At 45.9% G+C, this 25327-nt stretch overlaps 1 protein-coding gene across 1 annotated transcript in view; it reads right to left on the bottom strand.

Moving 5' to 3' along the window:
• SPTLC1 (serine palmitoyltransferase long chain base subunit 1) overlaps window positions 1-25327 on the bottom strand; it is a 346713-nt gene that overhangs the window by 284844 nt on the left and 36542 nt on the right. Inside the window, exon 3 of the mRNA XM_086961127.1 lies at window positions 3830-3924. Coding sequence (XP_086817253.1) covers window positions 3830-3924 — 95 coding nt within the window. The remainder of the gene's footprint in view (window positions 1-3829; window positions 3925-25327) is intronic.

Here is a 25327-nt window from a genome sequence, read left to right as displayed (position 1 = left end):
TTCTGTAATCAAGTAGTCCCTACTGGACCATTTTGATATTTGCCTACAGATATAGAAGATAGTTGGATCCTTACTCTACCTTACAGTAGTACATTTCCAATCTTACGAAACCTGAAAAGTGACTTTCAGAACAACTACATTTAGACAATGTTTTCTGGATTTTTGTGTAATTTTATAAGGGTATTATTTCAAACGTCTCAATTAGCTAAACAGATTTTCAGATCTATGGGCCTTTTTGAGTCGTTTTATGATGTAATTGATATGTATTACACTATTTGCAAATATATAAGCTGGACTATCAAGAGTCATTATACTATAGTCCTCCATCAGGTCCTTTTTGTTGTGCCTCAATTCTAAACCTCATATCCAACCCGGAGCTTAGTTGCTTTGGGTTTGCTTTACATGTCCACATACATACATAAACAAATGTAGGTTATTTCTGCTTGTAGATCTTCTGATGCAAAAATAGAAACATTAAGAATAAGCGAGTTTACTCTGGACATGCTACATAATGAAGGTATCACCAATGTTAACATTATTCCTTAAGAAAAGATCAAGCATCTGTATCCTTGACAATCAGATGTCCTCCATAAAATTTAAAACCTACAAAAATTAAGGTGGTATTAGAGAGATGGATTGGCCTATACACTGAAAGAAAAATTGATAGTACTATAATAATCAGACTATACAGACCCGAAACATTCACTTCTTACAATGAAACCAGAAACATACCACTTAACAGCTTAGTACTGTAGAGGCTGACTATTGGTATAATATGCTTTAAAAAGGGCATTCCAAGCTGCTCTTACCTTATAACCCGCTGCTAAGAGATATACGGTTAAAGGCTCTGAACCAGAGTTATTGGCCTGAGCCGCAGATTTAGGCGGGCCTAAAACGGAGGGAACTACCTTTACCCCTTTAGCTAACAGGCCTGTTTCCCCTAGAATGTGAATCTCTTTTTTGGCTATTTGGGCTAGTTCACACTTAGGCCTCTATAACTTTTTTCCACATAAGGGATAAACGTCAAACTTGTGTCCTTTTTTCCCCCCAACATACTGGGGATTCTAAAGGTACAGAGGGATTGTGGATTCCCCTGGAAGAGGACTATGAAAATAGCCAAAATATTGCAAAATATGGTTTGGGGGGCAAAAGAAGAAAAATGTTCACACAAAAGCTTCCTTCTTTCCCCCATAGAAAATGTCATCAATTAAATATTTGCTGTGCTAAAACCACCATTGTCCTAGCTACCAGGAATATGCAGAGCTAAATCAAAAAAATATTTGAGAATTTTGGCATTTTTCATAGAAGTCTGTTTTCCTTATTTTGTGCTTTCAACCTACTTCCAGTTGGAGATGGAAACCAGGACGACCCCAAATGTGATCTGGGAAAGCTATAAGTTTTTTGAAAAGTAGGCAAAATTCTAAATTCAGGAAGGGGTCATTTATGTAGATACCTCAAGGCTTTCTAAAAAAAAAAAAAAAAAAAAAACTAAATGTTGAAATAAAAAAAAATATTGAAAAAGAGTACCCAAAAAAATGCCCATTTATGAAAACATCTTCATTTGTAACTTCTTGTCACGCTGGCCGATTTATAAAAGCAATATACCATTTCGTCCACTTGTGGGGATATATAGGGTTTGTAGGTTTGTAGTTTCTCCAAGAACCCGAGGTGCCCATAGCCAACAACTTAACTGCGCCTTACAATGGTTTTTCATTGTGTACCAGGTATAGAGCAATCATATGATAAAATATAAAGAATAAAAAATGGGTATCAAAGAAACCAATGTATTTCTGAAATGGACATCAGATACAGAGTTTATGAGCAGTGGCTATTTGTACATCTCTGTATTTGTGGGTGCCCCTATTACTGTGTGATTTTATAGAGCATTTATCAAAATGTCTTCTTTCTTACACACCGTCTTACATTTGGAAGGCACAAATGCAGTGAAATACAATTAGTATTAACAAAAGTTCTACCATTCTGTATTCTCACATGTATCCTGATAAAAATGGTACGTCATTTCTGTGGGTAGGCCTGATGTTCACAACAGGAAAGGGCCCTTAACACATCATTTTTTTCTCCAATGTGGGTAGCTGTGAATTTTGGGGCCTATCTCAGCAGGCATCTAGGGAAACCTAGCAAACCTGTAAAAATAATTTAAACTAGGCACTTAGGGAATCTAGGGTGGGTGACTTGTGGCTCACATCAGGTTTTCTTACCCAGAAACCTTTGCAAACCTCAAACAGTCACTATACAACATACATTCTACTCACATTTCTGTGATGAAAACTTATGGATTCTGTAGGGAGAAACAGATTTCAAACCACCCAGTATTTCCCGAGTGGCCAGATAAAAAGGATACCTCACTTGTGTGGGTATGGCTAGAGCCTGCAACAGGATAGGCCTCAAACACAATGTGGAGAGATATCAACAATTCCAGTCACAAAAAAAGATCGGATTTGGCAATGTGGTAGCGGCTTTTGGTAGCCAAAGATCGCCAGTCACCCAGGAAAATCTACGACACCCAGCCATTTCTGAAAAAGAGACACCCAGGTCAGTCCAGTGTGGTAGTCCTGGTGCGGATCCCTAAAATGTTCTTCCAGACAATGCCCTACAAACCTCAAACTTTGCCTAAAATTGCACATTTATTTGCCTTCCATTCTGTGACGTAAACTTCAGGAATTACTATGAAGCCCCACAATTCCTACCACCCAACGTTCTCAAACTTGTCCAGATAAAAAGGATACCTCACTTGTGTAGCTTGGCCTAGTGCACGAGACAAGCAAGCATCAAACCAAGATCAATGGGAGTTTTGTGGAGAGACTGTCATTGATCCTGGGTTGATGTGTACCTGTAGGATGGCTGGGAGGGCCATCGCCACCCATTTTGCCTTTAAAAAAAAGATTCCAGGTGTCTAGTGGACTTTCTGCTACCTCCCCCCTCCTGAGGAATCCCCCAAGCACCGATCCCCTAGGGAAAGGTACCACTGGAAAGGGAAAAGTATCCCCTTTCCAATGATACCTCTCCTGTCTGCTCGGTATTCGGGGGGAGGTGGGGGTGGTGGGGGGGGAATGGTGAGATATGCCCCAAAGTATAGAAGCAGTGAAAGTGAAATGAGCCAAAATGAGCCGAAATAAATACATAGCCTCATGAGATGGGGAAGCTCTTCCCCAGCTCTCAATACTAAAATAAACTATAGGAAAGGGAGGACAGCTTCGAACCATCCCGCCCCAGGCCGTCCTCAGCACCGAACAGGTTAACAACTGGTCCAGCCCAAGGCAGAAGGGCTATAAGGCCATTAGACCCTTTGGCCTACTAAAAGATACAACACTTTCAATTAAAAAGGGAGAAACAGAGAAAGACATTGGAATGTTGGAACAGAAGGCTTATACCAGCCATAATAAGCCTAGAGCAATTCCATTGTCTTCCCTAGAGCTACCAACATTCCAGTGTTCTAGTATAGCCTTATAGCCTGCCGTAGCGGGCTATGCCGGCTATTAATGGCCCGCTCTAGCGTTAAAGCTTCGAGCCGAAGGAGAGGGCCTTTAACAAGGGAGCAGGACTTTAATAGCCGATATAGCCCACATACAAAGCGCTATAGGGCTATTAGAACATCCTGCAACTAGAGGGCAGAATGTTCTAACAAATAAAAACAAAGGCTTCAGGGGGCACAAGAGGTTTGAAATCCCTTCTGGCTCCCTGATGCCTTTGATGCCCGGAGCCCTTTTTTGTTTTCAATAAAGCTCTCAACATTCCAATGTTCTAATTTAATATAAATGTATGTTGCTTCAAGCACCGCAATTCAGAACTGTCCCTGAAATGTCCTTACCCTGAAACAATGTTATAGTTGAGTGCAGGGTGATCTTTCGGCACAGGAGGAACAAGAGGTTCTGGAAGCCATTCTTCTATTAATTCTTCTTTTTCCTACACAATAGGAAGAAAAAGATACATTTGGATAGCTTGAAAAAGAGGGAGCACATATGAGGCACTGTTTATAGTTGGATCAGGTAGAACATAAACACCAGAAGGAGGTCACTGCATCAGAAAATGTTAATTTCTCTAGGAATAGCTTCTACTCAGTGGTAGGGTTCATTCTGCTACAATAATCGTCTGATCATTGTTCTGTATGTACAAGTACAGAATCATTCCATCAAAGTGAAGAAATAAGTTTCTCACCTGTAACTACAGTTCCCCATAGCACATTTCTTTAATATATTTGCATGCATGAATCAGTCCTAGATATCAGGCTGGAAATCCGAATAATTCCAATGCAGTAGTAAATAGTATTAACATGTCCACAAGAAAAATAATGATGCATCTTTAATAGCCCATTCACTTCATTCGAAAGTGCCAAACATCCACCCAATAAGATAAAGATGCTGAGCATTCTACTATGGCTGAAGCCACCATTGCTCAGGGAGAATTTATCAAAGTTAGCTAGAAAAAGGTTAAGCGCATCTATGAAAAATGCCAATGATTACAGTAATGTAACCTATTTCTTTTCCAGCATTGTATCCTCTGTAGGCTCACATGCTTCAATCAGCAGTATTTAAAATATCATATAGAAAGTGGTAATCACAGATAACTTTGCTGAAACATGGTGTGCAAAACTGCATGACCTGCTGAAAAATCAACTGATATATTGAGATCTAGGCAGTAGTGTTTGGAATGCGACTCTGTTCTTCCAAGTTGCCGTAAGGTTCATCAAGTGGCACATTAGCATACTGTAAAGCTATACACAACACTGCTTTGAGTGAGCAGCAACTTTCTCCCTTCAAGGTGTTTTTCCTTTGCGTGGCAAAAGGTACCGCCACTTGGCTACACCTAATTGAACTAAATCCATGGTGTCTAAAGGAGACGAAGAGTTCATAAGAAATCCAAAGTCCGTGGTCTTACCAGGTCTGTTCCTTGTTTGAAGACAGATTGGGAAAGAACGATCTGAGCATCAACAGTTCGTATAGATAACAACCATGATGGGTCTGCCCCGGTTTGTTCGTAGGGTGACTATCTGTACAAAATGAAGAACTGAAATTGGGGTTTGTTTTAATTAATTTTAAATGTCACTCATCCGTTTTGTCCATATTAATACTAGAAGAAGCATCATCTTCCAGGAGAGGAACTTCAATTAGAACCTGTGAATTAGCTAAAACGGAGCGGTCATGAACCAACTTAGGAAAGGATTCACCTCCCAGGGTGCCGGCAGAAATGTCCTAAAGAGGCCCTGCATAAACTGTTTAATCATCTTTTGCGAGAATAAGGAAGGCGAAAGTAATGCTCATCTATTATGAAATCGTTACCAAGTGTACACAAAATGACGCATATCTCAGCACATCTTTGGATCTTTGGAAGGAGCAGCAGTTCTGGCAGACCTGTGATGATAAAGGGCACAATCTCTGCTCTGCACACCATACTTAAAACTTGTAAACTTGGAGCACAAGTTTGGTCGCCAGGAGGGGAGCCAGACCATGAGTTTCAGAGACATCGAGTCATCATGCAGAACCTGAAATGGAAACAAAGGAAGAACCCCCAACCGCTAATGTCCAAAAGCTGTATATCTTACTCTTTAATGGGATAATAAATTCCTGCGTGCTGACCAAACCAACATGGGATACAAAAAATAGACTACTGTGCGTGAATTACGTAATTATATATATGTAATACAAAATGTAATATCATTTCAATAAACATAACAATCCAGAATCCATATTAAATCAGAAATATAAGAAAGAAACAGCACAAAAATAAAGATAATTCTCACCCCCCACTCAAAACACCATTCATACCTCATCAACCACTCCTACTCACAACCCAATTCTCTTATACCATACATATTCAATTCTCATCACTCACACTCTTCTTACTATCCATTTGCGTGTCTACAGTGTGGGTACAAAGCCCAGTAGTATATATCAGGGGCAGTACAGAAGGAAGTCATCCAAATATTGTTGTATAATATGAACTCCAACTGTTGACATATTTTCCAAAGAGACGGTTCGTTATAATGAATACCCTCCATATCATTTGATTCTGGTGCCCAAAAACGTGCTACTCTTCGTATGGGTTTTCTAGTTTAACACTTTCCTCTCTGGTTTTATGAGAAACTTTAGGTTACATACAGTCAGAACCCCTATTTTTCTTATATTTTTTCTTATCTTTTTTGATCTCTATTAAAGCACAATTTCCTTTTTCTTTTCCATTTAGTCAACACATCTGGTGGCTTGGGAATTCAGGTTTTTCTTATCTGATCGAGTGTACTCCTGTACACTAGAGAGATGCTACCAACTTAATGTACCTTTACCTCATTTTTGTAGATAATGCTTTTTAACGTGGTTTCCTGATGAAGGCGGCACACTCGCCAAAACGTGCGTCGGTACCTTGAGGGACCAGTGCCACAGTTATTTATTCAATTAAATGTTTGTTTTCTTTCTGTATTAGTGTGTGTTAGAAATGGGATCTCTGGCTGGCCAAGGCTTGCGCCAAAGTCAGTCAGAGACCACCACTCTATGTCAGGGCAAGGGAGTTACACGCCAAGATAACCCCTGCTCACCCCCTTGGTAACGTGACACGAGCAGTCAGGCTAAACTCGGAGGCTATGTAAGATAAGCGTGCACCCAGCAACAACACCCAAGGCCCACCACAAAGGAAACTCCACACAAGGTTATGTATAAAAATAGCCTTTGTATTACACTAAAACACATTAGATAAAAACACACACTTTACAATGTGCCAACAGGCACGGGCAGAATTTACAGGGGATATGTACAGGACAGGGCCACAGGGACCACTGTCAGGAATATGTACTTGTAGATTTTAGAATAATAATCACTGTAGGACAAAAATGAAACATAGAGCACACAACCAGTAACTACTGGTAAGAGGTAAATACCACCTACGCAACCCTATCCACCTTAGGAAAATATTACGCACGGAACCAGGGCCTCACTAGTAACACCTGTACTAGGAGAAAACAACCACCTAAGTATCACTATACATTTAGGGGTATAAGCAAGAACATATTACACATGATACATCACAACATTCAGAGGTGTAGGGAAGGAAAACACATGATGCTTAAACATACATTCAGCGTTGCAAGAACAAGGCACATGACGCATCAAAACACATTCAGAGGTGCAGGAAGAACAATTGCGCAGAAATCACATAAGGTCACAACCTGTGACTGCCCCTAGACCAACTGACCTCTCAGGGGGCTAGGACGCCCTGTGTCCCAATGTCAGGGGGGCCTAAATATGCAGGGAAAGAAAGATTGCTCACAACCTAAACGGAGCAGCTGCCCACTAAGTGCTGGGCAGCTGTAACGGAGCCTGGCACCAGCGTGCCTCCTGGCTCTCTTCTGGGGCCTTGAGGACCAATAGGGCCACAACCATGTGTGAGCCTTGCCGGCTCTGATCAATAAAATGCCCGGGTGAGCCTCGTGGGCTCTGATCAATTAAACGGCCGTCGTTGGAGTCCCTCCCTGGGGGACTCGAGGTCAACAATTGTGCCCTGAGCCTCTCTGGGCTCCGATGAAACAAATATGCCCCCCAAGAGCCTCTCTGGGCTCGCAAAACAAGGAAATGCCCCGGAGCCTCTCCGGGCTCGTAAGAAGTGCCCCCGACGTTGGAGTCCCTCTCGGGGGACTCTGAATTACACCAATGCCCCCGGAGCCCTTCCGACTCGACAGGCCGCCTGCCTCTTGCTCTGGGGGAGCGCAGACACCGTTTGAGCGGCCCGCTGCCTCTCGGGGCTGCTCACGGACTATGCCTGGGCCCTCACGGGGCCTCTATGAACAACGGAACCAACAACGGCCAGCAGGCATTACTGGGGGAGGGGGGGCAGGCACCAGCAATGTGCCCCGACGCCTCCCCCTCCTCCCAATCCAACACTACAGGCCCTCACTCACCCGGTCCTGCAGTGGAGGCTCGGTCTCTCTGACGGCAGGCGGGACTGAGCAGCAGGCGGGGCTCTACCGGGACACGGGAGCCCCGCGGACGGCCTGCTTCTTCTCTCTTTGGACCGGAGCGCGGGGTGGGCTCCCGTCCGCTTCCTGGGTTGGTCTCTCAGGGGCAGCCAATGGCAGCGCGGCGATTCATCTCTGGGGCCGCCAATGGCAGCGCGGCCCTGGGGGTATGAGGCGGGAGCAGCGCCTCACAGGAGATCCCCGGGCCGGCCGCGGGACTTCCAGCACCAAATGAGGGGTGGGCACCCTCGAAATTGGACTAAAACGCGAGGTAAGCTCCCGCAAGCCAAATAAGCTGGAACACGGCCACAGATACCGGGCACCAGGCCAAAGGCAAAATAAAGCGATCCCAAGCGCAAGGAGGCAAAACCAGCGCTCCCAGGCGCTAGTGTAAAATAAAGCGCTCTCCAGCGCTAGGGGCCAAAAGGAAGCGCTCCCAGGCGCTAGTGGCAGAAATGTCAGCAACAAAGTCCTTCAGGAGTCCAGGACATCAGCAGTCCAGGGGCTGGGCAGGGCCCAGGGAGGCAAGCCTTCCCCTGGGCCCCAGTACCAGCATGCCCCTGGTAGATTCGAGTTGGAAACAAGAACATTTTGTAAGGAGACACAGCCCCTTTTTATACAGTGAATTCCTTTGTCTCAGGGTGCAGGGTGGGGGGAAAACCAGTCGCAGCTGGTTTTGGAGCACTGTGATGTGCTCAACCACCCTTTCCTTTCACTGGCCAGGCTAGGGACATTAGACGCACCACAGGGGGCGGAGGCAGCATTGTGTGGGGAAAGCCCAGCCCTATTCAGGTCCCAGGTGTACTCCTCCCTCACATCACTCATGCTAATCTTAACACTCACCACCGGGGCAGACCCATCATGACTCATGGAGCCTGGCACACCAGCCAGCTCCAGCCAATCACAAGCCAGCACATTCACTGCACAGACAGGTACACTTCTAGAAGTGGCACTTCCATAGTAGACACAAACACGCTGCACACACCATGGCGCAGCATTCAATCACACGAGTCCGCACATACCAGACTCGAGCCTGCACACCTCACGCATCAGGAACTACCAGGGACACATACATTCCCCATGCATTCCTATGGGAGGGCAGGCCTATCTCACCACACCCACTCAGAGTGCGCACGCACTTTCCACTGGGACACAGTGAAAGTGCGCAGAAACCAAGAATCACCATCCCCAGGTCACATACAAAAAGCAAAAAGTTCAGGGGTGAACCTGCCAGAAGGGCCAAGTCCAACAGTGTGGCTTATCTGCAAATGTGTATGTACTGCTCCCAGCTATAGTGATGCTTTCGCACTGAAGTGAATAATCCATTTACATTGTGTGATTACAAAACGTTTGTAAAATCACTCAGAGCTGGAATATTACTAATAGGCATTCAACTTGCTTTTCGCACCGAAGTGAATATGTACTGCTCCCAGCTATAGTGATGCTTTCGCACTGAAGTGAATAATCCAATTTACATTGTGTGATTACAAAACGTTTGTAAAATCACTCAGAGCTGGAATATTACTAATAGGCATTCAACTTGCTTTTCGCACCGAAGTGAATAATTCCATTTACATTGAATGTTTTTGCAAGCGTTTTGTAATCACAAAGAGTTGAAATATCACTAACAAGCATTCGACCTCTGTCTAGAGCAAGGTCATATTGGATCGTCATCTGTAATATTTGTTCCAGTGATTGATTCATGAATTGAGCTACATTTTTAATTACGTTTCAATAAAAATAAAATTATATTTTAATACTAGTTTGGTACATTGAGTTGACTTTCACCAGTGTTTAATTGGGGACTGTCATAATTGTTTTCTGATCTATATGTTGCCTAGTGATTCTGTATTGCCAATTGCATTTTCCCTGTCTTAGGAACGTTTATTAGTTACAGCGGGTCCCTATTTTTCACATTATACTTCACCAACCCTGCTGCCACAAGATGGCCTCACCTGCCAAACTGCAGAACAATTTGATATGTCCATTGCCAAAGCTATAACTGCAGCTTAAGCACTGTCACCCTCTTTCTCACAAATGGTGACTTCTGGTTCTGCATTTCCTATCCTCCGGGATTCGGTCAATGGAAGATGGTATTCCACATTTAGCTATTGTATTGTATTGTATTTAAGTTGCCAACATTGAGCTTGCCATCTTTCACAGAGAGTCTAAGCATCCTGGTGCTGCCTCTAGGGTACTGTACTACCAAATATAAGCCTGTTACTTGGAGCTTAATTGGCTTCAGCCTCCCTTACATCGATGACTGAAAAGGATTTGATAAACCACGTTGTATGGACCTCAAAACCAGAGGAATCACAGTTTTTCAGCCTATGTACTGGCAGGTCGAAAAGCTTGAAGGCATTCTTCAGCAGCGCATGAAACCAAGCAAAGTATTGAAATCTTGCAAAAACTTACTTACTAAAGCATCCTCTTCTCATTGGCTTGATTGTTTTTCTGCACATCCTACATTGAACTTTCTTCTTCGCCCTTTGTCTCAACTTACTCCTTCTTACACTTACCTACTCTGGGTCAGGGATGTGGCATTCCTATAGCCAAAGCCCAGGACATCTTAATTGGGGTCAAGGGCAACAAGTTTACATGTGTATTTTGTCCTTGGGACGAGTAGGCCCAACCCCCTGCACCACAAACCCCTTGGCTGCCAGTTTGCAGTACCACATTATGAATCAGGGAAGGGCACTGACTGCAGTTAAGGTAATATTTTTGCCCCTATTTAATGCTGTTCAAACTTGTATATATGGTGCATTAATTGAAAGCCTTTATTTTTATGGTGATTGCTCTAAGTAAATGTCGCAAGCTCAGACTGTACTACTGACAGTGGTTCCAGTATAAAAATGTGTACACGTTTTCAAGGTTTAGCAATAAAACCTTATTGGTGTGGTGGGGGGTGCGGGGCGAAGAGAGAGAGAAGAGCGAGGGAGAGAGAGAAGAGCGAGGGAGAGAGAGACGAGCGAGGAGAGATGGGGAGAGAGGAGAGACGAAGGAGAGAGAAGAGATGGGGAGAGAGGAGAGACGAAGGAGAGAGAAGAGATGGGGAGAGAGGAGAGACGAAGGAGAGAGAGAAGAGATGGGGAGAGAGGAGAGACAAGCGAGGAGAGATGGGGAGAGAGGAAAGACGATGGGGAGAGGAGAGACGAGGGAGAGAGAAGAGATGGGGAGAGGAGAGACGAAGGAGCGAGAGAAATGGGGAGAGAGGAGAGACGAAGGAGCGAGAGAAATGGGGAGAGAGGAGAGACGAAGGAGAGAGAAGAGATGGGGAGAGAGGAGAGACGAGCGAGGAGAGATGGGGAGAGAGAAGAGACAAAGGAGAGAGAGATGGGGAGAGAGAAGAGACGAAGGAGAGAGAGACGGGGAGAGAGAAGAGACGAAGGAGAGAGAGACGGGGAGAGAGAAGAGACGAAGGAGAGAGAGAAGAGACGAAGGAGAGAGAGAGAGAGGGCAAGAGAGATGGGGAGAGAGAGAGCGAGAGATGGGGAGAGGGAGAGCGCGAGAGAGATGGGGAGAGAGCGGGAGAGAGCGAGAGAGCGAGAGGCCCAAATATTAATTAAAGTTTCAAAAGTGCACCCATGGTATATGTCCTTGCATTAAGTGTAGCTATACGGCTTTCGTGAATTCCAAAGGATTTACAGAAGTAGGACAAGAAGTAGTACTACTAGAAAATATGTGTGAACTGCATTTTAGCATGAGCAAATATGAATGTGTAGATTTGCTCATGTGAAAATCTGTCTGTTTGCAAGTTCACTTTCCCTCCAACCACTTTTTTCCCAACTCCGGAAGAAGATTTACGTCTGTCATTGTCAGGAGTAAATTTACAACAGTTCTCAGTATAGGAAAATATTAGAGTTGTTGAAAACCCTTAAAACATGGAGATTACAACATTTGCATAGACTCAAAGGGGCATTCTAACCCTGGAACTATTGCATATCACTAGCTTCAGCCCCAGTACGTAGAACTACGGAAATGTGACAACATAAGCAGATTGCGAGTATTCAAACACTACTATGGTATGAGCCCTGGCATAATCAGAGAGGCTGTATCAGAGTTCCTATATAACTAGATTGCGGCCTTAATTTGTCGCTGCACTAAATGGCACCAAAGGGGCAAGTGGATTTTGTTACAGGACAAGTAGATTTATGAAGCAACCTGCCCCATGGACAAGTAGATATTTTATTAAATTCCACACCCCTGCAGGGTGTCTGAGGCACCAAGCTGCGGGGTTGAGAGAGTAACTGGTCTTGAATTATCAGAGAATAACTACTCTACCTCGTAGACTCAGACTATGAGTGGCAGTCTTCAGAGATATCCAGACGAAAGAGTCATATCCAGGGAAATGGCATCTGATGAGAGAACTATCCCTCATTTCCTGGTTCATATTCTAGGAAGTTCATGCTCTGTGTTCAGTTGGCGTGGCCAATATGTTATCTCGGAGTGCTGAAATGGTCATCTAGCATTTCCTCTATAGTCAGGATCTGGATCACTGGCTGTGTTGCCTCTTTCAACAGAAAGGTTGGTTGACAGCTTAATAGGATCTGGATCTCCAGATTAGATGGCACGGTGATGTCCTGACTGATATATTATAGATTAGATATTTCTGCCATCTGTTTCATCAAAAAGTGCAAACGCTGAGCTACTGCCCGATGGAATGCCAAAGATCTAATGACTGAACACGCATACTTAAAGATCTGGCGCAAAAGCACTTGTCCAACACGATTAACTTCTATTTTTGTGAAATGCTTATAGATCGTCACTTTCACCGGAAGAGCATGCATTGTGGATTACTGGTACTGTTTTTGATATCGTGCGGTAGAAATAGTGTCTTCTAAAAAAACAGAATCAGAAGTTTCACCATAACATTTTAGTAAATTAGCGTACCCCTATGCTCGAATGAATTTCAGACACATATCCAAAACAACCCAAAAGAAACAAACCACGCAGATCCCCAAGTCTCTCAAGCATATTGCAAGTTAAGTTGGTACGTGAGTCACAACAGAAGGGCATGAAACAATGACAGTGGGAACGGAAATTTTAACCTTCGCTGTCATATTAAAATGAAATCACCCTGTGTATGCATCGTAAAACCGCTCGCTCTGTTGTCTCGACACTGAACACAGAACTTGCATGAAAAAAACATTTTTATTGATCACAATGTGCCATTGTCAGGTTTTTGTCCCAAATTATTCTCCTTTTTCTGTGACACAAAGTGATTCTAGGCGGAAGTTTTGTAGCATGTTTTCTGACGAGTATAAGAAGCAAGAAAATATGTCTTGATATTTCTTTGTAACTATTGAAAATTAAATCATGGCACGTGCGCTCCCGAGTATCATAGAGGAAATAAGTGTACTCAACACCGTGGCAACTCGAATGCAGAGACGCTGCATCAATTTTATAAACGTCACGGGAAAGGAGTTTAAATAAGCATTTGTAATGCAATAGATCTCGCATTTGCGAGAGTTTAAGCTATTGGCATTGTAAATGACAATGCCTTTTATTTATCCATTTTGATAATTAACACATAAATAAAATAAATCATCATTTACAATGCCAATAGCTCAAACTCTTGTAAATGCAAGACCTATTGCTTGGAAAGTGAAAGAGGGCATGGCGCGCTGAAAGTTGCAGGAAAGCATGTCGTGCCTGTAGTAGGAGAAACTCATTAAAGAAAATAGTGCTTCCAGACTAAATAAGACATAGCATGTAACAACCAAAGTAAAAGGGCCAGTCCTCATAGGGAGGTTACAGATTAAGACAAGGCGGTACTAAGGAGGGACTAACAAGCCTATTAACGAATCAGAAGTCAGCATTTATAAAGGACAGGGACACAAGCCAGACAAATATGGGCGGGGAGTGGGCGGGGCTTCAAGCCCATTCTTTAATACAGCATATCTCGTAGGGCAGCACATGTGCTGCCCAGGCTCGACCTAAAAAAGGCCATTCTTCTTGCAGCATGACATCCATGGCAGGCGACTTGGAGAAAGACTACAGAACAGCTTTCTCTGAATAAACAGTTTGATACGTGTCCCGGACCTAGCACCACAGAGGATGCAAAACACTGCAAATCCAAGCTAAAATGTTTTTTTTTTTTTTTTTTAAACTACCAGTACTATTACGGAGTTTTGCTCATCAGCAAGTTGTCCTTTGCCAGAGAGAGCAGTCGTATTGTAAAATACTCTATTTATCTGTGAATCAATATAAGGTACGTGAGTCAAGGTAGCCATTTATAAACAGTCACCTTTGATAGAGTGTTAAAGGTCAGCAGTCTGTGTTTATTACGGAGAAACACTAAGCCCAAGGCAACATTTTAAAGTCCTTTCAAGTACAGCCAGGTGGGTGTGTTGGTGCAGAAATCCTGTAGAATCAGAGAACCACTGATATGTTGTGGGTTAGCGTGGGAATCTGTCAGGGGACCTGCCAGAGCTTGTGTTTTAGTGTGATCTGGTTCTGCATGTCACTTGTTAGAGGAAGATGGGGACAGGGCATTGGGTGCAGAGTAATAAAGAAACTCCCAGCATGCACGAGGTCAGGCAAGCCCTGGTAGGGCACAAACAACTGTGCTGATGCAAGCTCCAGGTAAGGTGAGCAGATGGGAGCTATGAGCATGATTCAGCCAAAAACCATTCAATGTGTGGAGAGTACAAGCCTTGGGAGAGGAGTTGGTGCAATGGCAAGAGCTGCCGACTTTGGAACTGGGGAACCAGGTTCTAATCCCGGCTTCAGCTCAACGCCCTGTGATTATGGGCAAATCGCTTAATCTACCTTTCCTGAAAAAGAAAATGAACCTGACCTTGTGTAACTCAACTGGTGCTCATGTAAAGCGTTCCAACGCCCTCTGAGTTAACACTAAATAAAACTGCAAAAAAGAAAAAAAGCTTTAGCCAAGGAGGTAAGATCCTGAGGCGGGTGTGCATGCAAGCCAATGGCGAAGGAAGGCGAACTGGTCTGCAAAGCAATCACTGGAGAGAGTGTACACAAGGTTGAGGCCTACCCCATATTTAGAGCTAAAAGTAAGAGGTCGGAAAGGTGGCAACAATAGTAGAACCCCCTGCCACGTGAGGCGACAATGCTGGGCTACTTGTGCAAGACACCTCATGACTTATGATGAGGCCTGGCACAATGTTAATCTGACAAGACTCAAGGAGGCTGCAAGGGCATGCCTAGGTGAGGTAGAGGGAAGATGGAACAGACAAGTGCCTGGGGGAATATGCACCAGCACCATGTGATGTGGGAATCAGTCCATAGTGCACCAGGTGCTTTCAGGTTCTTTGTTAAGAAGGATGATGATGATGATGATGAACAGACATTTATAAAACGCACAGCTGCTCCAAACTCTGTCCTGGCGCTAAAGATAAAGCTATACAAAGGGGTATATGTTCACCACAGTTCAGGGAAGTATGAGTCATTTCCAGACGGTGTTCAGTTTTGTGTTAAATTCCGGGTGGGTTATTGGTGACTGAGGGACAGACAAAAAAACATGGGGAGCGCTCCACCCCCAAATGCTGTTGTGAGTAAATTCAGCGTAAATGGATTGAACATTGGCCCATGGTTCGAGAGTATGCATGCACATCTCCAAGTTGAGGACGTCTGCCAGCTAAAATACATTCCAGAGTGAGCATTATGAACAAGAATCAGGGAAGGGTGGAGTGAATGAGTCTGTCCATGGAGTGATGTGCACACTGGATCCAAGTGGACTGGATGGTTGTACATGTCAGTGGGTGGATACTGCTGGTGCTCAGCACCGGCAGGTCTAAAAAGCAGGTGCTGAGAGGGGTCCCTATCGGGCTCTCCATTTTTGCCCTCACCCTCAAGGTGAAAAACTAATCTTAACTCTGCAGTAGTACCACCCTTCACTGCCTGTGATGAAACTTCAAAGAGATTTGTTATAGTTCTTTCACAGTCGCACCATATCAGAACTGAAGCATTTTTTATAATATATACAAGGAAGCTAAAGTTGTTGCTTATTTATGTTAGGCAACTAACACCCATTTCAAATCCAAAAGTCCTGGCTTGTTGTAGGTGTAATGTTACTTGTTGTATCATATATCTGGATGCAATGACTGAAGCAGCAAAATACCAATCAGGCAACACGCTATGCTCAGCAAAGGTTTTTAGGTTATGTGTTTTAAGCCACACCCATTTGAAAGGCCCCTCCCAATTTTTTCATCCCACGTAAACCTCGGATGTCAGAAGTTTAGCAGTCCCTAGGTGACCACAACCCCTCCACACACTGGTTGTTAGGAAAGACTGAAACTGGTTGTGGTGAGAGAACAAAACAAACATTTTGCTTCTATTAAGGCGAATGCCTGCCACTTGTGAGTGTCCCAAGCCTAAGGGTGGTAAATGCTACGGTGTTGTGTAGCCCTCAACACAGGTGAGCATTCACTCCTGATGTTGAAGGCAGCAGCCAATGTGGTGTGGGTGGTGATCGGAGGTAGATGCTGCCTCCAAGTAGGGAGGCTACCGAAGCGACATGGGGATTACAAATGGGCATGTGTAAAGTTGCCAGCGGCCACCGTGATGTGTGGGAGTCTCCAGATGAGGCGGTAAGTGCTCGTCAGAGGTAGATGCTGCCTCCAAGCAGGGAGGCTGGTAAGCCCACACGAGCTTTACAAATAGTCATGGGTAAGGGTGTCAACGCCCAAAGAAATGTGTTGGAGTCTCCACACAAGTGGTAGGTGCTGGTCACAAATGGGTGCTAGCCTCATTTTGGTTGCCGGCTGGCACTGCTTGACCAGGAAGATGGTTGCAGATGAGCTGGCTGTTAACTCTAGCTGGGTACTGGTCCCTGGTGAAATTGTCTTCACTGGTCACAGATGGGCGCTGCTCTCCAGCTGGATAGTGCTGATCCAAATGTAGATTGCTACTGGCCTCACATGGGTTGAGTCTTGATGACTAATATGATCCTAGATGGAGTGGATGCTGTTCTTAGGTGGGTGATGGCACCTAACTGTGGGGTGATAGACCCAGATGAGTGCTGTGCAAGGATAATCTTGGCCCTGCTGTGGACCTGAGAGCTGGCCTCACATAAGGTGGATAGAATGAAGCCAATGTGGAACCAGATAGGGCTTGGCAAAGGTAGCTTGGCTGCTGCTCCACTCCTATGCTGGGAGGTGTGCTGTCGTAGGTGGTTGGATGGGAGGTGTCTGTCGCAGGTGGTTGGGTGCGAGGTGTCTGTCACAGGTGGTTGGGTGCGAGGTGTCTGTCGCAGGTGGTTGGGTGCGAGGTGACTGGCGCAGGCGGTTGGGTGCGAGGTGACTGGCGCAGGCGTTTGGGTGCGAGGTGACTGGCGCAGGCGGTTGGGTGCGAGGTGACTGGCGCAGGCGGTTGGGTGCGAGGTGACTGGCGCAGGCGGTTGGGTGCGAGGTGACTGGCGCAGGCGGTTGGGTGCGAGGTGACTGGCGCAGGCGGTTGGGTGCGAGGTGACTGGCGCAGGCGGTTGGGTGCGAGGTGACTGGCGCAGGCGGTTGGGTGCGAGGTGACTGGCGCAGGCGGTTGGGTGCGAGGTGACTGGCGCAGGCGGTTGGGTGCGAGGTGACTGGCGCAGGCGGTTGGGTGCGAGGTGACTGGCGCAGGCGGTTGGGTGCGAGGTGACTGGCGCAGGCGGTTGGGTGCGAGGTGACTGGCGCAGGCGGTTGGGTGCGAGGTGACTGGCGCAGGCGGTTGGGTGCGAGGTGACTGGCGCAGGCGGTTGGGTGCGAGGCGACTGGCGCAGGCGGTTGGGTGCGAGGCGACTGGCGCAGGCGGTTGGGTGCGAGGCGACTGGCGCAGGTGGTTGGGTGCGAGGCGACTGTTGCAGGTGGTTGGCTGTGAGGTGACTGTTGAAGGTGGTTGGCTGTGAGGTGACTGTTGAAGGTGGTTGGGTGTGAGGTGATTGTCGCAGATGGTTGAAAGTGAGTCTCAGGTGAGGTGCCTGCCCTGGCTGCAAGGGGGATAGTCTACGTTGGTTGGTGTGAAGTGATTGTCTAAGGTGAGTGTCAGTCTCTGGTGAGGTGTGTGCTCTGTAGGGGTGATTGTCTCAGGGGGCAGGGTGTAAGGTGATTGGGGTTGGGTGTGAGGAAAATGTGGTTGGGTTTCAGTCTCTGGTCAGGTGCGGACCCTCTGAGCCTCAAGTGAAGTGGGTTTTAGTTTCAGGTGACACTGGCGCCAGTAGGAGAAGGTGTCTGATGAAGTGGTCAATACCTGGCACAGGTCCGTCTCCTTAGGTCTCCAGGTGCATAGATGCCACTCAGGCTCCGCACTCCACACTTCCAGATCCTGCCGCACTGGGCCAGACACGTGCTCCTGCCTCTTGGAGCAGGTAACACATTGACTGATCTGTTCCCCTGGGAACCGGGCAGAAGCTATCAGAAGCTATGTGACTTACTGGAACGTCACCACCAGTCCCACTGCAGTCCTGTCACTCCCTCGGAGACTACTTGTCTTAAAGGGAGCTATACCCAAGGGAGTAAGGTGTCAGGAGAGCGAGCACTGGGCAATGGGAAAATACCTGTGCAAGTTTGAAGAGACGAGAGACTGGTTTCTCTCCTTACTTTGTATACATGGTGTTGCCCCATAAGATGCGCATCGTCTTTCCTCACAACTTGCCCTTATCGGCTCATGCCCCTTTAAGCGCTGGCGGCATATCTGCCAAGTATCTCTGTGTCCTCAGTGACATTCAGTGACTATTGGTGTTTAGCCAATCGCCATTTGCATTCTGGGAGTTGTGGTACTGCTGTTCTTGCTGTATTGGCTAAAAAACACACCATGTGAGATGCTGCTGGCTAAAACGTTGTGACTGAACAATAGTACTGTGCTTGACTGATTCAGGTGAAAGTTGAGTGTCCCTGTTCCCTACCTCGGTCCTAAGAGGAGAGCTGTAGTTTCAAACATTGCTTTTTTTTCTACTTCAAACTTTTGCCGATATACCAGTGGTGACACCCCAAGGAGCACGTGAGCCTGAATTTTCCCCATATCAGACATGCTATGCTGAACTAATAAATATGAAGATGAAGCCTTCCCCAATAACAAGCATTTGCAATGCAATAGCACCTATTGCATTGCATCACGGACAAATGGGAGGAGGGGGGAGGCACGGACAACGGGAGTGCAGGTGGAAGAGGGGGTGAGAAGGCACGGAAAAAGATAGTGCTCACAGTCTGATTAACACATACCGTTCAGTGTAACACTCGAAGTAAAGGGGCCAGTAGCCATGGGAGGGTACAGATGACGACATGGCCATAATAAGGAAGGACTAACAAGCCTCATAATCAATCAGAAGAAAGCCCTTACGAAGGACAAACACACAAGCCAATGAAACATATGGGCCGGCTAGTGGGTGGATATTCTCTCCCGTACAGAACTACCCCCAGATCAGATCAACCACAAAGCAGCGCTGGCTCAGGGCTCGAGCTAAAAAAAAAACAGGAACTCGCAAAAGTAAGTTATAACGAAAATTATAACACCTGGATCACCAAATCTCTTGAACTGGTGCTCCCACTTAAAAGTACCAACCCCAAACGTGGGAACGTGACCGCCCCGTGGTACACCACTGACTTACGAGACGCCAAACGGAATTGCAAAAAAATTGAGAGGAAATGGCGCCTCAATTATTCACCTACTGGAAAAACAGCCTACAGGGCAGCAATTAAAAGTTATAAAACTAGCATCAAACTGGGCAGGCAAGGTACTTCGAGGAAAAGATTGATAAGGCAGCCTCAAAGCCGAAGGAGATTTACCGAATAGCGAAATCCCTCCTTAAACTGCCAGAGACTCCCAAGGAGCACCGTAATACCCAGGCTCACTGCGACGAACTAGCGGAATTTTTATTCCGCAAAATAGAAACTAATAATTCTCTCTTCTCGCAACACACCCCTCCTACTAGTTGCTCTCTAGACCTAGACCCTAGAGTATCATGCAGCAGGTCAAATCAGGCTCACCCAATGACCCGGCCCCTCCGCGAGTTCTCATCCCGATCTCTAGTCAAATTGCACCTACTATTCTGGACGTGCTCAACACCTCCCTCCACACTGGCACTGTCCCGCCCCCATGGTAACAAGCCATGGTCAAGGCCCTTCTAAAGAAACCGAGCTTGGATCAGAACAACCCCTCCAACTACAGACCCATCTCCCTGCTACCCTGGATCAGCAAACTACTAGAAAAGTATGTCCAATCAGTCGTAACAAACTTTCTAGAGTCAAACGCCATACTTGACCCCTCACAGACAGGCTTTCGGCCCCTCCATGGGACAGAAACGGCCCTGGTCGCAGTGACGGAGGAGGCAAGGAGGATCTTGGACAACAGTGGGTCAACGGCCATCATTCTCCTCTGCCTTAGTGCTGCCTTCAACACTGTTAACCATAACATCCTACTCCACCATCTCAGAAGGAGGATAGGCATCTCGGGAATGGCAATCACTTGGTTGAAATCCTTTCTCACAGATCGCTCATACAAGATATTCGAGAAAGAACACACCTCCTCCAGCAAACCCCTGAATTGTGGAGTGCCCCAGGGCTCCTCCCTAAGCCCCACCCTTTTTAATGTTTATTTAAGTCCACTAGCTGAGATCATCCGCCCCTTTGGAGTGAAGATTGTCACCTATGCGGACGACACGCAGCTAGTGGTAGCACTGGACCCCCCATTCAATTTCCATCATAGCTTATACAAATGTCTGGAAGCGGTCGCCGCATGGATGACCTCATCTTGCCTAAAACTAAACTGGGAAACAGAGATTATGCTCTTAGGAAATACCATCAATAAACCTATTGACCCAATCTGGCCCTCCTGCCTAGGCTGCCACCCCCTACCCAAAGAACAAATCAAAAGCCTCGGCATATGGCTGGACAGAGCACTCAACTTCAACCACCAGGCCACTAAATTATCTGCCACCTGTTTCGGGCTCCTGAGGTTACTGCGCAAGATTCTTCCCCTCCTCCCTTTCCACTCAAGACGGATCATGGTACAAGGGCTCATCTTATCTCGCCTGGACTGCGGTAATGCCCTATACCTTGGGGCCCCGCAGTCCACACTAAACAAACTCCAAATTATCCAAAACTGTGCCGCCAGGACCCTTCTAGAGATTCCCTGACTAGTCTCGGTCAAAGCCCGATTAAAGGACCTCCACTGGCTCCCGGTAAAATCCAGGATTGAATTCAAGGCCATGTGCATCGCCCACAGGTCCTATTGGGGAACAGGTCCCTCCATTAACCGTCCCCTTGTGAACGCCTACCACCCCAATAGACACCTTAGATCTGGGGCTTCCTTCTTCACCACAGTGCCTCGAATTAGGAAAGCTAGATGTGGGGGCCAAGATCTGGAACACGCTCCCCCTCACAATCAGATCAGAGTCCAGACTGCCGACATTCCGAAAGCTTCTTAAAACCTGGCTTTTTAATAAATCGGTATAAACTGTAGCAGCTCTGCCTCATCCGATACCTACGCAGCGCTGGGACGCCTTAGGGTAGCCATCGCGCTATATAAGTTATCTTTTCATTTAATTTAATTCATGGAATTTCAATGTTAGTTCCCCAATCTTGTTAGGAAAAAAAAGGGCCTTGAGATATATGTGCAGCAGCAGGTACGTGATAGACTTCTTGTGCTTGTTAAGACTTAGTGGAGCTGGCAGAAGAGGTTCTTGTACACAGTGCAGGGCTGTAATCTAACAGCTTCAAGAGGGAACAAAATGTGTTCTTGGTTTAAATGTTTATGACAATTGCGGTTTATTGGCCCAGATGCAAATGATGGGCTTTGCCAAAGTGAAATTTTAAGAGGAGCAAACTCCCCCCTTTTTTGCAAATTGAAGAAGTGAAACAAAAAGAGGGTAAACTGAGACGGAGAGGCCTTTTAATGGCAAACATGAAATTAAGACTGATTTACACAGCAAACTCCCTGTTTTTCTGATCAGCTCATTTGGCAGCAAAAATGGAGTAGTAATTGTTCCCCTTTCAGTGCGTGGGCCTGCAAGCGTTATGTATTGGAGGAAATTAATCGCTATTTATTCTTGCTTTGCGGTAGAAAGCACTCAATCAGCACTATGAGTCCGGCAAACTTGAACCCAGTGGCGTCACTAGGGGGGTGCGGGGGGTGCGGACCGCACCGGGTGACACCATAAAATGGGGTGACACCGTGGTCCGTGTCAACAATAATCTTGACCGGCGGCCGGGTTAGGTTGGACATACAGTAATATTATTTTGCATTTTGGTTTCACGGAGTCCGTGTCACCAGAATGCAAAATAATATTACTGTCCGTTGAACCTAACCCGGCCGCCGGCCAAGATTATTGTCCCAATTAGGCTACGACGTCAGCGTCCAAAACGTCGATTACGTTTGAAACGTCATTCACGTGACGTGGCTTCCGGACCCGCCGTTTTTATCACTGCTCATGCCTGTCCCCTCCTGCAGTAGCCGGGCCTGCGAGCCCCAACAGTTGCTTGTAATTAGAAACCCGTTCGATTGTTGGGGAGCGCCTGACTCGCCTCAGCCTCTGAAACCCCATCTGCTCCCCCTTCAAAGCTCGGCTCGTGTCCCCGTGATCCGAGGTCCTGGCCAGCAGACCCCGCGCGGAAGGAAGAGGAAGCATCCTCTGGCACACCAAGCCCCCTGGTGATGTGGCGTGGCGTGCCTGCCATAATGGGCAAGGCTGCACCTTTCGCTTCGCTGCACAGTAAGAAACAGGATGTTGTCACTTATTTTATATAAGACAGTTCTGAAGGAGATGCGTGCATTTGATATTGTTACACACACACCCTGCAGTCGTTACACATGCGCACGTCAGAAGTATTGTAAAAATCAACACCACTGACAGCAAGGCAAAGGCACTGTTGTGATAATTTCACAATGAAAAAGTGTCCACTACCAACTTTGATGTGGTTGCATCGGTGATGAAACGCCATCAGCAGTAGGTGCGTTGTCAGACTGTCCCACAGGTCCAAAGTCACACAAAAAACGCACTGGAATCTGTGACCTAAATATGGAAAACGTGAAAGCTTGTAATGCAGAATAATACCAAAGGGGGTGTATTACAATATCACTATGAATATCGAGCTGCATATATTTCAAATATCAACATATTGCTGAGGTAAGCATCTATTGGGAAGTTAACATGGATTTATTATTTGAAATCCACATATGCATATACTTACCTAAGATGACATAGTGTAAGTCGATATTGTGGAGACAATATATATGCTGGTCGATAGTGAAACTTGTAGTATACAATGACTTCTGTGGCATGCTCAAAGGGCCGAAGATGTGACGACAAGACAGCACAAGAGCGTACATGACAGGTGCAATGGGGCAACGTATCAGCGGCCAGAGGTTATATGACCAGAGTTGAGGTACACTGCCCGTGAGTCGTGACCTGCGGCCAGGTTTGACAGGGTTTCATGGTCCCTGGCAGTTTAGGAGATGAGGCAATGTTTAATATGTACAGGTGGTTACAGATTGTAGTCCTCGCTTTTTAGGGTGTAGACTTATTTTGCTCATAAGTTATACATCCATTTTAAAGCGCACTGAGGCCGAGGGCATCCAACTGCTAAACACTCCACAGCCTCAGAAATCTTACCAGACCCGACACCAAGAAAGGGGAGGATGGATTCCACCCTTGAGATCCATGCGATGTGGGCACGAGGAATCATTTCAGGAAAACTAAAGGAACAAAGAAGTCCCTGCAGGCTGAACTCTGGCTAACCGACCGGGAAGTGAACCAGGGTTTTGCAGCGCCAGGTACACGCTTGTCTTCCTCTGCAGCTGGTAAGTGGCACCCCCATTCTTCCCTTTGCTGTGTTTGAAAGTATGCCCTTTGGGGATTACAACCTATGCTCCTTGTGTCTGAGCGTGCGATATACCCAGTAAACTGCTTTGGTCTGTAGTTGCGCTATTGTGTGCAAGGTTAACGTACTGCCCACTGACTAGGTGTTGCATGTGGGTGTCATGTTTCCATAAGTTACTGTGCGCATCTTTCCGAGTCCGTGCAGACGTATCATGCTATGCCCGGAAACAGTGTAGCCCTGAACGGGCATGTAGGGTTCTTGTGCTGCCAGTAAACCTGTGTCTAACTGGGCAAGGGTAGACTGGTGCCATGCGTCGTGTGTGCACATGACACGCAGGTGCCATGTGCATTTTAGTCCCTGTGTAAAGCCGTGTATGGGTATCTGGGGGGCATCATGGATTCATGGGGTAAGTCGTGAGGGGGTGACACCATGAGTTACCCGCACTGGGTGACACCAACCCTAGTGACGCCACTGCTTGAACCTGTCCCTGGCAACTGCGTCCAGAGGTAGCGAAAGCACCGATGAGGAGTGCCTTCATTTTCTGTGTTGTGGGAGTCAATGAAGACTCCCATCCAAGGTGGACATATTTGTATTTCCACAACATTTATAATACCATCCCAATCCACTCTTCCTTTCTGCTAGCGTAGGTAAAATTTAACAAGAATAAATAGACGCTACAACCTATCATTAGATCAAGAAGAAGCTAGCAGTGTTTGTTTACCTTCCCAAGGATAGGGAATAAATGAACATGGATAATAGAAAGCAAGTAGCCACAGAGAAGCATCGAAGAGTGCCACTAGCCCAGGGAACTGAAGGTCTTGCAATGATACATGATGAAGGGATCAGCCGACTGCAGAGTGGTTTTGAAGAAAGAAGTCTCCATGATCTTGGTTCGGTGTCTCTAAATGTTGTACCTTGTACGATTTGTCTGAAAGCCGTCATGAAGCAGGAAGTCAGTAGAAAATGTGCAGGGCATGGGGCAAAATCATGTCCTGCTCTTCCTATACACAAATCTGTTTCAGTTCAGTTCCAGTTCAAAAGTCTTTATTTCGAATATCAATTCATAAAAGACAATACATAAAAAACACCAATATTTTGTAAAACCATAGTAACGATCATCATCTAAAAGTTTTCCTCATTTAAAAAAGATATTAAACAATTTAATAAACAATTTAATAAAGACTTCTAGTTATAATAACAATCAACTTTATAAAATATGTAAAAAACAGGCATTAAGAGACATTAGAGTTCCTAGTTCGAATAATCCAGGCCCAGCCTAGATACTTGGCCACACCAACCACCACCATTTCAGAAGTGTTAGTGCGAAATATCCTCATGGCTTCTAAAAACCCTTTGATTTCAAGATTACTACATATGGGTTTAAGCCATTTTAACCGCAGTACACGGTAGGCTGGGCATGCAAAGAAAAAATGACCCATGCTTTCCGGGTGATTAGGGTACCAAGGACAGGTATAATTTGTATTTGCAGACCATTTCCCAGCAAAAGAATGGACTGGGAGTGATCCGACACGGAACTGGTGGAATAATTTCCGGTCGAGGGTTTTAGTGATCACATCCCAGTAAGATTCTAAAGAAGGGGTCAGTTTAT

This window comes from Lissotriton vulgaris, chromosome 3_1 (genome assembly GCF_964263255.1).
Source record: "Lissotriton vulgaris chromosome 3_1, aLisVul1.2, whole genome shotgun sequence".
In the NCBI taxonomy this organism is placed as follows: domain Eukaryota; kingdom Metazoa; phylum Chordata; class Amphibia; order Caudata; family Salamandridae; genus Lissotriton; species Lissotriton vulgaris.
Note: the sequence above shows the minus strand (reverse complement) of the source record. Positions and strands in the feature narration are given on the sequence as shown.